Consider the following 12,500-nt stretch of genomic DNA (forward strand, 5'->3'; position numbering starts at 1 on the left):
AAATTTTTCGGTCGCTACCCGGATTCGAACCTTGGAATGAGAGGCCAACACCTTAACCTCTTGGCCACGAAAGCCCCCTGTGATTTTCTCACGCCATCCAGCCTCTTGCAGTTTATTCACATGTCCTCTGATAGTGCTGATGAACCCGCGGTCTGGGAGAATGTCATGGACGCTGAAGATAAAATGTTTTATCATTAAGGTTTTATCTAAAAAAATGTTCACATGAGTCGAGTTTGCCAATGTCATCAAAACATTATTATGTCTGTTACATTATTTTAAAACATAAAAGTTCTTCCTAATCTAACTTTTTATTTTCAACAGGATGTCCATCTGGCAAAACAGTTCGCCCAGATGGTAAAAGCCGACTCAAGGTTTGAGCTGATTGGTGACGTCACTCTAGGTCTCGTCTGCTTCCGCCTCAAACACTGTAACTGCGTGAATGAAGAACTCCACGAAAAACTGAAAAGCGACCGCCGGATACACCTGATTCCCTCAAGTTTCAAGGGCAAGTTTTTCCTGAGATTTGTCATCTGCCCCGCAAGTACCCAGCTACAGGATGTGTCATTTGCTTGGTCTGTCATCAATGAAATCACTGACGGCATTACACGGCACTGCGCAACTCGACGGGCAAAACCCCCTGGTTCATGCGCCTGTATCACTATCAGACATAGCTGAGATATTATTCCTATAAAACAAAGATGAAATATCATTCCAGTATAATATATAATATAGCTGAAATATCATTCCTGTATAAGACAAAGCAGAAATCCTATTCCTGTGTAAGACAGCTGAAATACCATTACTGTATAAGATAGCTGAAATCTCATTGCTATAGAGGTATAACTATAAGACATAGCCGAGAAATCATCCCATAAGACATAGTTGAAATTAAATATTATTACTACATAAGACAACGCAGAAATATAACTCCTATATAAGACATAGCTGAAATATCATTCCAATATAAGACAAAGCAGAAATCCTATTCATGTGTGTAAGACATAGCTGAAATCTCATTACTGTATAAGAAGACCTAGCTGAAATCTTATTCTTGTGCAGGATGACAAAGCTGAAATCCAAATACGATATAAGACTTACGGTAGCTGAAAATCCATTCATATTTAAGACAAAGCTTAAGTCCCATTATTTCTGCATAGGCCAAAGGTGTAGTCCCATTCCTTTTTATTAAGCCATAGGTGCAATCCCATTCCTATGTAAGACAAAGCTGAAATCCCATTCATATAAGACATAGCTGAATTCCCATTGCGATTCCCAGGGTGCTCAGAGATCGCTACCTTAGAATTACAAAGTTTTATCTGACATTTTGTGACCGTTTTGAGTTACTAAGACCTTGAGGTTAAAGACCAAATAATATTCTAATTCTATTCTATTTGCTCTATTAAAATCGTACGATTATTCGGATTCGTTACGAACATACTCAAATAAATTGCACACGAAAAAGCTTGACATGTTGAGCAGTTCAATTTTTTAACGTCAATTTTATGAAAACTATGGACTGAGCAGATAAAACTTTGTAATTCTAGGGTACCGGTAGTGAGATAATGTGCACTAGGTCAAACAGTTCCAGATTGGGGCAAAGGGGGGGGGGAGGGGAGGAGACGGAGTATTACATTCACTGGCAGGTATTACTATGGGGTTTGTACAATGATAGTAAATGTTGAAAGTTCTCCTGGGATTCATTTTGGAGGCAGGCAGCTCGGCCCTGCCTGCCATGGCTAAGCCAGGCTGACAAGGATAACCCACAGCATCACAGTAGAAGGATGGAGACACTCGATAAAATATTCTTCCCTCTTCCCCGCGGGAATCGAACTAACGCCCTTTTAATACTAAACAAAATACCTAGCGATAACACCACAAATGTATGTCAGTTTTTCACTTTGTTGTCTCTTGATAACGTGTACATAATACGCTCTTCTTTAGTCTCTATCGTTGCCATGTTTTACTTTGTCCGACGGGCTTGATTAACGAATGTCTGTATAACTTTACAGAGTATTGGGGTGAACATGTTGATTTTTTCGTCCGTATTGTTATTGAGGTGTTTTTTTTAAAGTGCATTAGATTTGGTATGGGTGGGTCCACATACCCAACCCAGGGTGTCCTCTTGTGGTGGATAAAAGAATGGCTTCCAGATATGGAGGTTAGCTGCTAAACAGTGACGAATCAAGAGGAAAATTATGGTCGCGGAGAGTAGAGGAGAACCCTGGGACATGGGCGCTTCAATAAGTATCTCAAAGGCTCATCATAGTCATAGATGGACCATCTTGGCGACGGTAGGGGCCATAAATCATATCAGAGCCCCCACTGCCTTGGCTAGCAGAGAAAATTACACGAATCAGCAGTAGGTGACGGAAAATCGTTGTAAATTCCCAAGAAGAATCATTTGTAAAAATATGATCGCCAAAGCCCATTGCAGATCAGGCACTTGATGATGATGACGGCTCTGTTTTTCTTCTGGCGATCGGGCATGCATTTCGGGCTCATAAGTCAACAACAAGGCAATCAATAACTGTTTGCTTCTCTCCCCCCTCCCCCCCTCTCTCTCTCTTTTACAAATGCACACAGACAAACAAGCAGGTATTCACCATAACACACAACCACACATATACACACTCACACACAAACACATAGGTCTATATCACAAGTGAATTGTTCATGCTAATGACCACAACTGCAAAAGCAATTAAATTAAACAGTCTTTATTGATAAATGACATGTACAATATTATGCATGAGTTATGTTCTTTTAAAACAAATAAGTTAGCCTACCCCATTACCGTAAACTATATAAGCAAGACACACAAAACAACAAACAAGACAAACTGCATTCAATTCAATTGAAGCACAAGTGAAACTCGGTTGTTAGATAGTTACTGAATATAGCACAGAGATTAAGACAGACAGACAGACACACACACACACACACACACACACACACACACACACACACAAATGTGTATATACATGCACGAGTGCGTATATACACACACACACACACACAAACACACACAGCGTATATATACATGTACATGCACACACACACATGTATATACATACACACACTCGCACACACAGAAAAAGATACAGTATGGAGTTGTTTAGCTGACAGAAATGCTGTACTTGCACCTCAATGACATGGAGGTGTTGTCAACGGTATGGTACTATACGTAGATATGTAGCAATTAAAAGCGTACAAAAAGCACATCGCGGATCTGGAATATGTGAACGCTCATTACAGGAATAGAAATGATATTCCCACATCAACAAACGTCGCAGTATAATATATGTCCCTAAATAACCTTCCCAGTAATTCTCTAGGTACAGTACAGAGAGACAAATTCTCAGCTCAGAAAGAAAACTTCTTGACTTTACGGTCACAAAAGCATGCTCAGTCAGGTTTAAAAAGACACAATGCGAACATTCGGACAATCTTTATCTGAAAAAAGTATTGACATGCCGATTGAAAGTTTGCTATCGCTTACAAAATAATCGTATGGGGCCTACTCCCTGTGCACTCAACCTTCTAATTAAATACATAAAGAAACAAAAAAAAAAGGAAATAAATCAATGAATAACCGGCAAAAAGTTTTCACCATCAGTCCTGTTCGGTTCAGTTAGCTTTGTGGGTGAGTGGCAAATCCCTTCCCATTAGAACGTCATAAACTAGACAAATTGGAATGAGGTCATACGTGATCAATTCAGACGATTAGCTTATCATCAACGTCGGTTATGTCAGACAGACTACACCAAAGCCAAACAGTCTCACCACAGCATTCCTTACATGATGGCCTACCAGTACTACCACCATGTTAACAAGCAGCCTCAATGCTCAAACAAATTTCCATGTCATAAATCATAAAAAATAAGAAATAAAACAGGGCCCAAAAAGGGGTTTAAAACGTGAAATTATAAGGTGGGTTTTTTTGGGGGGGTTTAACTCGCAATTATGACATAAAACGATTTTAGCCAGTAATGGATCATAGCATTTTAAGACTATATTGAATATTCCTTAACAGGGTAGGGGAGGGAGTGACTTACATTATAGAAATCAAAGGAATCAAGCTCTAAAACATACATAAGATATGTCTTAAACAGGTGTTTCGAGCAATATTAACTATGGATAAGTGTTCCCTGTATCCTTTTTGGCAACTAAATGATTATTTTATTAGTAGACACATTGGTCCATGGCGCGCGCAGCTTCTCAAATGTTGAAAAAACAAGAAAGTCGCCAATCTGAGATATATAATGCTACATTCGTTGGTTATTTTGATTGATAATGTGAGTCGGGGTGAAACGCTCTGAAGTTTGTGACCATAATGCATGAACTATCATATTATGTCAAAGTCTGAACACTAACTGAAAAAGAAGAAACAACTCCCCCCTACAAAACAAGCAAAAAAAACCTGTCATATACAAAATATCTTACATGAGCTTTTGTTGGGTTCAACATATTATTTTTTATGTGGAAAAAGACTTTACAGGGGATACTCTTCAATTAGTCAAAGCGTAATAGACATCACATGACCAAAAGGCAGACTGAGACATAATGTATACATAAAGTCTTTTCCCTCCTCCACCATCCTCTCAAACTCTGATTCTCAGCATGTTGGATAAGTTTTTAACAACAGTAACCAACTTCCATCTCAAAGATGAATAAAAATCACAATAAAAAGATTATGTGATTTACTGCTAAAAAAGCACCGAGATGGACAACCAGAACTCTATCAAACAACAACAAATCCACACCAAGGGATAGTGAGCAGTAAGAGAATAGGAAAAAACACCACAAAAATCACATTAAAAAATAACAGTGGACAAGAAATGGAACTTCAACTACTCAAATTCGCTCCTTAAAACTTGCACCTGGTTCTCAATAAAGTCCAAAAGCTCAGATCGGTTCAGCTGAGCTTGCCCCTCGCTAGATAGTAGCCAAGCCTTTCAATGTCTGTTGTTCTCATGAGGTGCCAACTGTACCCAGGGTGTCTGTGGCCACTTCCAAAGGTTCCCTCTTTAAGGACGCAGCAGACACATGTGTCCGATCAATGGCACATCAAGGGCAATGCTGTGGCATGTCTCGAACCAGCATACACAAATCAGACACACGAATTTACATATTTCATCATAAGCATGCTGTTGCCTGCCTTTAAAGATAACAAAATTGAAATATCTGTATGAATAATGCAGCCTTTAGGCTAGCTCAAGCATTCCTTGTATCCGAGTCTTCATTATATTGTTGTCATGCTATGGCTTCCATGGCCTCAAAAAGTGTTTATCCGGCCTTCTTGAACAAAGGGAAAGCCCTCCCTGCTCCACAGAGGACCCCCACAGATTACTCAGAAAGGGTTGAAGAGGCTGCTCACATTACTAGCTGTGTCACAGGCTACAGCACCTAAGCTCACAAATTGGGTGTCCATGTGGAGAACCTCAAGACAAAGGTTCCCATGTAAGACGAGACCAACACACTCCCGACCAGATTCAGTCCGACCCAGGAGGGTCTCTAAAAAAAGAATCAGCATGACAGTTTATGGATGCAAAATTATGAGCAGTGTCCCCTCAATTGGGACACTCGATGAAACAAATCCTGTTCTTGGTATTGAAGAGAAAAGGTGACATGTATGACATGAGTGCTAAAAATCATCTAAAATCCATGACCAGCGTACACAGGTACAATTTAATATCCTTTGCTTATAAACATTAAAATGTAAAAGTTGGAAACTTTAAGTAACAAAATAATTTAGCACAAGGCTACTCATAAGAACGCATACAGTGACAAGCATATTGACAGAGCGTTAAGCAAAAAGGTTGATTCTGATGGATATTGGAAAGGTGGTAACAATTCAATACGCAATAAATAAGCATATATGATTAATTTCAAGATGGAACAAAATCCCACTAAAACACAAAGGTGTCTTGTCTATGTAGACATGTAAATGGCTGCAAAGAAAAAAATCACATGGTACATACAGACTGTATTTAGTCTATCAAATGGAAAAGTTGGGTCAGTTGACAAACTGAATCCCCATGCGAGGATATGACTGTTGAAGGAAGTGAAAGTATAAAAGGGGAGACAACAAGGTCCAGCTCATCACACTTGTAGTACTTAATCCTACAGTTCTGTAAGAAAATAGTTAAGCAAGAATTTCACAATAAAGGACTGGCTTTTGGCTTACATTTATTCACAATAAATTAACGGTAAAAGATAAAAAAAAACAATAACAGATTGTCTACATTAACAAACTGTCATCCAATAAGATGATCTTCTGTTCTGAACACCTCGCAGTCACTTGTCATCTTATACATAACACTAACACTGAAAGTCTCAACAATTTTTTCCCACCATTTGTGAAAGTAAAAACATGAGAAATTGGACAACATCAGACTGTGCTTTCTGTTTGAGGTAAAAATGCATTTTGTTGAAAAGACAAATGACATACTGACATGTTGACACCATATTCACACATGTTTCATGCAGATCCTCAGCTATTGCTTAAAAACAAAAAGCAAGCAGCAGCTGTTGACAAGGCTCATTCACTCTTTCCATGCCAGAGGGGGTTTCCATAGATGTGTCAGACCACTGTGTCGTAAAAGCGACAAGTTGAAGGTGGTGTTTATTGAGATCAGTTGCTTGACTTATTCCATCAAGTAAAGTAAACAAAGTAAATACAAAATGAAGGCTTAGTTTAGTTTTAGTAAGAGTTTTACGGCACTTGCAACACAATTAGGTCATATAAGTGCCGAAGATTAGAGGTGTTACAAGAGGAGCAACAATCATAAAAAAGAAGGAGGAAAGATAAGGACGATAGTTGTTAGATAGGAAAGAAGGAGCAAACCACACCACAGTATTGAATGCAAAAGAATAACTTTTTGTTTTAAAAATTTCAGTACAGAAAAGCACACTACACTGACGCAGTAACCTTCATTGAACGCTAGGAGAAACTAAGACAGAAAAAAACAACAAAGAGAAAGAAGAAGAAAGTAAGACCTACCAGTGGCACCTTCATATCATCCACTAAAACAAAATAGCAGAAGATGATTGTATTAAATTTTTAAAAATAAGAATACACGGAATGGATAAGAAGGCATTGAAAGAAAGCAGGGACAACATACCATATTGACGAGAGATTGTAGAATGTCACAGACATGGCACTGGACATCAACGATGTATTGTGAACTGGCATAGAAAGAGCTACAAGTCCGCCGTAAGCTGACAAAAAGCCTTTTTTTAAAATTCCCCAATCTAAAAATAGTGTTCTTCCGAAATTTAAATTCTAATTTATTAAAAAAAACTATTCAGAGTTCCACTTTGATTTTTTTTTACACAAGTAAGGTAACTGATAAGGCTTTTGATTTAGCAAAAGTTAAAATCTGGCGCCAAAAATGAATAAAGGTGTTTCGTTAGCTTACGGCACAAGTGCTCTTCAGTCTTGCTACATCCTTTTGCCCTCATCTTATCCTTCTGAGCATTAAAAAAAAGCCGTAGTCCGAGTAGAAGAGATGGAAATCTACACAACAAAGGAGCTGGGTAAAAGCAAGATTTATAGGAACAAGAGAGGGATTGTACAAATGTAGGACCCACCTGTGGTTCCCTCCCATCCCCTAAGAAAAGCTTTGGGCTCATGGCAAAAACATGGTACCGTACTTACACGCTTGGAAAGAACGTATTCAATAATCAGTAGATAAAAAAAGGTATTAATCATAAACATACTGTTGTTATTTCTCCATGCCTATCCAGGACATGTGGAGAACAACCCAGCAGAAAGACAGAGACGCTCAAACGTTATCTCTCCACATGGGGATTAAACTCATATCATTAGCCAGCGAGGTGAATGATTTTACAATTACAACACAAATGCAGATGTAAAACATGGGATATGTAGCTAAAGTTTACAGAAAAAGAGTATTTTTAGGCGTTTCACATCATCTGACCATATACATATATTTAAAACATTAAAAGCACCAAGTCGACTTATCAAAAACACAGCACACAGAGTAATATGTTGTCACCATCCCAGGCAAATTATTCACTTCACTTAAACTACTACCACAAATCTTTTGACAAGAGAAAAAAGTCTGCCATTTTTGTGACGATTTGTGAATGATGTAAAAGGACCTGACTTCATATTTTGGTGAACAAATTTCTGCCATTTCTTTGAAATTATATGGCATTACAAGTAGGTTCGGGTGTATATGAAGTGTTTTAACAAAATCAAAAGAACCCACACGGGCATTTCAACTTTCTCGAGATAGCACTTGACTATCACTTTGAAGATTAGTTACCAACATGATTTTTGAGCATTTCTTTGTAAACATTAAGTTTAAAGAACGAGAGACAAAGCACATTTTCAAAATATAACAATCTCTAAAGGACAACTTGCAGTGGTTTAAATGGACATAAAACTTTCACTCTCTTCTGTAGCACCAATTATTGTACATTCTTACGTCTGTCGTATCCACTCCCTACAGACTCTAGCCATTGTTGAATTCCATTTATTTACCACTACTCACTGCAAAGCAAGCCCTGCTCACCATCAACATTTCACCTCTAAATTAAAAAAGAAATAACTAAACTAAAAAGATAAAACAAAAGCAAAATTCTATATGAGCCTACTTCAACTACAACAGCCTCTTTGGAAAGAAGCTTGTTTTGTCACAAAAAAAAGGAAAACCCCTTGGGAACAATGTACACTGAAGTTATGAATTTTGTGCTGTGATGTCATTGAACTCAAAGGAGAAATATAGAATAGGATCCTGTGTCAATTTACAGACTCCCTCAGTAAAGACAAACAGAATTGGGTCTTATGTTTTTTTACGTAGTAACGCAATAGAGAAAAATAGAAAAGGTCCTTTCTCGTTAGACAGGAAGTCAAAGTCATATGAAGCAACTGCATGGACCTTGACAAAGACAAATCCAATTGTAGGCCACTCATATGCTGTGCAGAAGAGAATTAGATCCTCAAACACTGGATGGTAAGCTTCAATGAAACTGTTGTCTGTTTTCAACATGAGTTACCACTTTTGGAAACTGGACTGAATCAGAAATAATCTATTTTTATAATTGATACAGGATGTTGTTATTGTTACCGATCCAGCAACAGCTGGGCTCTTGCCCTTCTGTCCAAAGCTATGTAATAGATACAGGATAATGAAGATCCTTTTTTCTTCTTCTCCCAACATGACAGTAATTTCTTCAGGGTCCTAGGATGAGTGGTATAGTGAGGCTTGAGTGTTCCTTCTTTTTTAATTAAGGAGTGATCCTTTATTTGAGTGACAATAGACGGCAAAAAATAAGCAAGCGAAATTATGAGTACTTGGCACAAACCAAGTCCGTAAAATGGAAACACAAAGCAAATATAAAAGAATGTGGAGCTACCTGATGTGTCTTTCAACATCCACATGATCAACAGGAACAGCTTTTCAGGAATCGAAAACTCATGAAGAAGTAAAGATTTTTAGCAGAATATTTGAGCAAAGCAAGATATAAAATAAATGGGAAATGTATTCAATATACATAGACACATACATATATATCACAAGGAAAGATATCATCACAAATATGTTGATGAAAGATGAACACATATATGCAACCAGATGAAATGCTCAGTCTGTCGAATCTATTATCTGGTTCAGTGATGTGGCATCTTTTCATTCTGAATCTGGAAGTAGCATGCCTGGAGAGATATAAACACAAAAGTTGTTGTCTGGCTTTATAAGGGTAGGAGTGAAACAACAGTACAAAGTTTAAAGATTCACCTTGGTAAGAATGTGACTGTAACTCAAAGCCTTTATGTTAATTGGTCTAGCTGACATGATGAAAGCTCACCTTTCTACTGTCTCATTACAAAATTATTTTAAGTCATGGTGAATTATTCTATGTCAAAGGAAAGGCAATTTGTCTTTAACACCAAGCTTTCTCACCGGAAGATAATAAAGCCAGCAAAAACAATAATCTGAACTTTTTGCTATATTGTTTGCAAGTCCATTTGGACAGGTATTTATGGTGTCATGATTGGGCTCTAATTGTGGCACCCAAAAAACGATAGTTTGGGTCTTGTTTGGGGCAAGATATCATGTTCCATATCTCTGTCCTTTTCCAAGAATGTTGTAACCACACTTGCAGCTAATACTGGCAGGCAGGGTTCAAGCAGCACAGGCATTTGGGGGGTGGCATAGTCACTCTGTACAAAAGCGACGGCGGTCTGATTCTTGCGTGGGAAAATATGTCTTATTGAGAATGTTGTTACACGCACAGATGTTGCTGGCATGGACAAGCAGGGTTGTTTTTAGTTTTAGTAGAGGTTTTACGGCGCTTGCAACTGCATAAGGTCATATAAGCGCAGAAGATTAGAGGAGTTACAAGAGAGTAACAAACATAAAAAAGAAAAAGGGGAGATTAGGACCATAGATGTTTCATAGGAAAGAAAAAGCAAACCACACCAGAGCACCCGCCAACCACCCACAGGCAGGGTTGAAGTGGCACACCACCTAAATGATCACCAGATTGGAGGAGGAAGACATTGTGCAATATATGCGTGTTTGTTTGCTTGTTTGAATAAACAGAAACACATCAACACAATAATGATCATTTAATTCTGAGAAATGACAAGACAGACAGACAGAGAGAAACATTGAAGAGAAAGAAAAGAAGTGGAACCCATCCGCCTTTATGTGTGTACCTTGAGTGTGGTGAACATGAGGCCAAGCTCTCCGTGCTCCATGTGTAGTTCCATAAGGTCATCCAGGAGCTGCAGCTCTGCTCCGAGGTGGTGGATTTTGGCACGAACCACAACGAACTGGAAGATGGGGAACAGGTCATCCATGTTCCACAGAACATTCTCCTTCACTGTAGCAGTCACACGCTAGACACACAGACAGATGAGCGCATTTGAATGTTAAACATATCCACATACGAATTTTCAATTGACAAGTTTTAAAAAAGAATCCTTTAAGTTGAAAGATAGGCTGTATGACCTTGAATTGGCGTGTGAGTGTGTGTTTGTGAATTTGGGAAGAAATATTATCCATTCATATCCAAAAGAACCTGCTCTAATGGCCACCTGTATAAGACAACCACCACCTGGACAAACCGTTATTTCTCATTACCCCTTCATTTTTTTATAAATTATAATGATACTGTGTAAGATGGCCACCTGTCTAAGAAGACCACTTTTCTCCTTGACAATGGGTGGCCGCCTTAAAACAATTTTGGCTATTATTGTTGCAAACACTTGTGAAAATAAATGGTCCAAAATTGTAATGTTATATCTCAAATGTTTACTGTTTGAAAAACCATATTGAAATGGCTGTTGTATCCTTCTGTGAGTCATCAATGTGTTTCTTCTATCCCATATTATTGTGATGCAACTTTTTATCTAAAAATCAAAACTTCAAAGCCGCCCTGCGTTTTATTCATGAGGTACAAAAAATCAGGACACCATCACTTTAAAACAAAATGGCTGCTCTTTGTAGCACTAGAGGGCTGGATCTAAGACTGCTGACGAGAAATGGGCAAGTTGAAAAATCCACAAAGGAGATGGTGCCTGCCATCAATAAATTGGTGTGTTCTATCCGACAAACATATTGATTTATAACAAATTTTGACTCTCAAGGTTAAATGCGCCTTATCTGTGCTTGCATCATGTACACAATTATATACAGTAGTTTCAAGCTCTTTCTAAGCCAGTCAAAGCTTCAGTTCAGCTGTTTGTTGATAAATTTGACAGCATACTCCAGTTTTCGTCGGGTATATAGACATTTGAGCTGAAGCTACAAACAGTATTCCTGAGAGAAGCAAAAAAACACAGTTAGAAGGGGTGTGGGTGGGGGTGTGGGGGGTGGGGGGAGGGGGGAATAAGTTAGTGGTTGCAGTGTTTACACAAACCTGCATTGCTCTTCCTCTGGACTTCCTCTAAACACAGCCCCAAAGACTTTCAAAACCTTTATCCCCACAAAACAAAAAAAACATGATAAAATTGGACATCTCAGAAACCTTACCTTCGAAATCTCATTGAAGGCTTGTTCTATCACCAGCAGCTTGTCCAAGGGACTAAATGCCGTACTGAAACAACACAGGAAACAGCTGATGAGGCATTCTGTTTTATTTCATTTTTTCTCTCCTATCATTAGTAAGGCTGTTACCTTCTACTCTTTCATCATATCTGCACTTGTTCCGTCTAGTAGATTTTCTCGTTTAGTTTGCTCTTTCAGACTCATTTTTAAATAGTATTGTTTTAAATTCCATGTCTTGGATCAAATTACATTTGACAGTATCAATTACATTGTTATACCCAAACTTGAATTCAAAATTCTTTCTACCCTGTATCTATGTCACAATCATCTGTAATAATGCCCTTCTTTCATAGTCAAATGATCCCCAAAATGTAAGGTAAACATTAAATAGATTAAGCCGTCATTTATGGATGCGTTACCCTGAGAAAGCTCACATAACTTCACAACAAATCTCTAGGCCATTCTGTTGGGTTGTTG

At 38.2% G+C, this 12,500-nt stretch overlaps 2 protein-coding genes across 3 annotated transcripts in view; one reads left to right on the forward strand and one right to left on the reverse strand.

The window, feature by feature from the left end:
• The window catches only part of LOC101862673 (aromatic-L-amino-acid decarboxylase-like), a 20,851-nt gene extending 20,176 nt beyond the window's left edge, over positions 1-675 (forward strand). The window contains exon 9 of the mRNA XM_013086877.1: positions 322-675. Coding sequence (XP_012942331.1) covers positions 322-675 — 354 coding nt within the window. The remainder of the gene's footprint in view (positions 1-321) is intronic.
• Positions 676-6,883: 6,208 nt separating this feature from the next.
• LOC101860117 (alsin) overlaps positions 6,884-12,500 on the reverse strand; it is a 57,094-nt gene continuing 51,477 nt past the window's right edge. For both annotated transcript variants that reach the window (XM_005106141.3, XM_005106140.3), the window contains exons 34-36: positions 12,009-12,072; positions 10,691-10,873; positions 6,884-9,685 (exon numbers count right to left, since the gene is read on the reverse strand). In XM_005106141.3, coding sequence (XP_005106198.1) covers positions 9,641-9,685; positions 10,691-10,873; positions 12,009-12,072 — 292 coding nt within the window. In that variant the 3' untranslated portion in view covers positions 6,884-9,640. The remainder of the gene's footprint in view (positions 9,686-10,690; positions 10,874-12,008; positions 12,073-12,500) is intronic.

This window comes from Aplysia californica, unplaced genomic scaffold, assembly GCF_000002075.1.
Source record: "Aplysia californica isolate F4 #8 unplaced genomic scaffold, AplCal3.0 scaffold00516, whole genome shotgun sequence".
In the NCBI taxonomy this organism is placed as follows: domain Eukaryota; kingdom Metazoa; phylum Mollusca; class Gastropoda; order Aplysiida; family Aplysiidae; genus Aplysia; species Aplysia californica.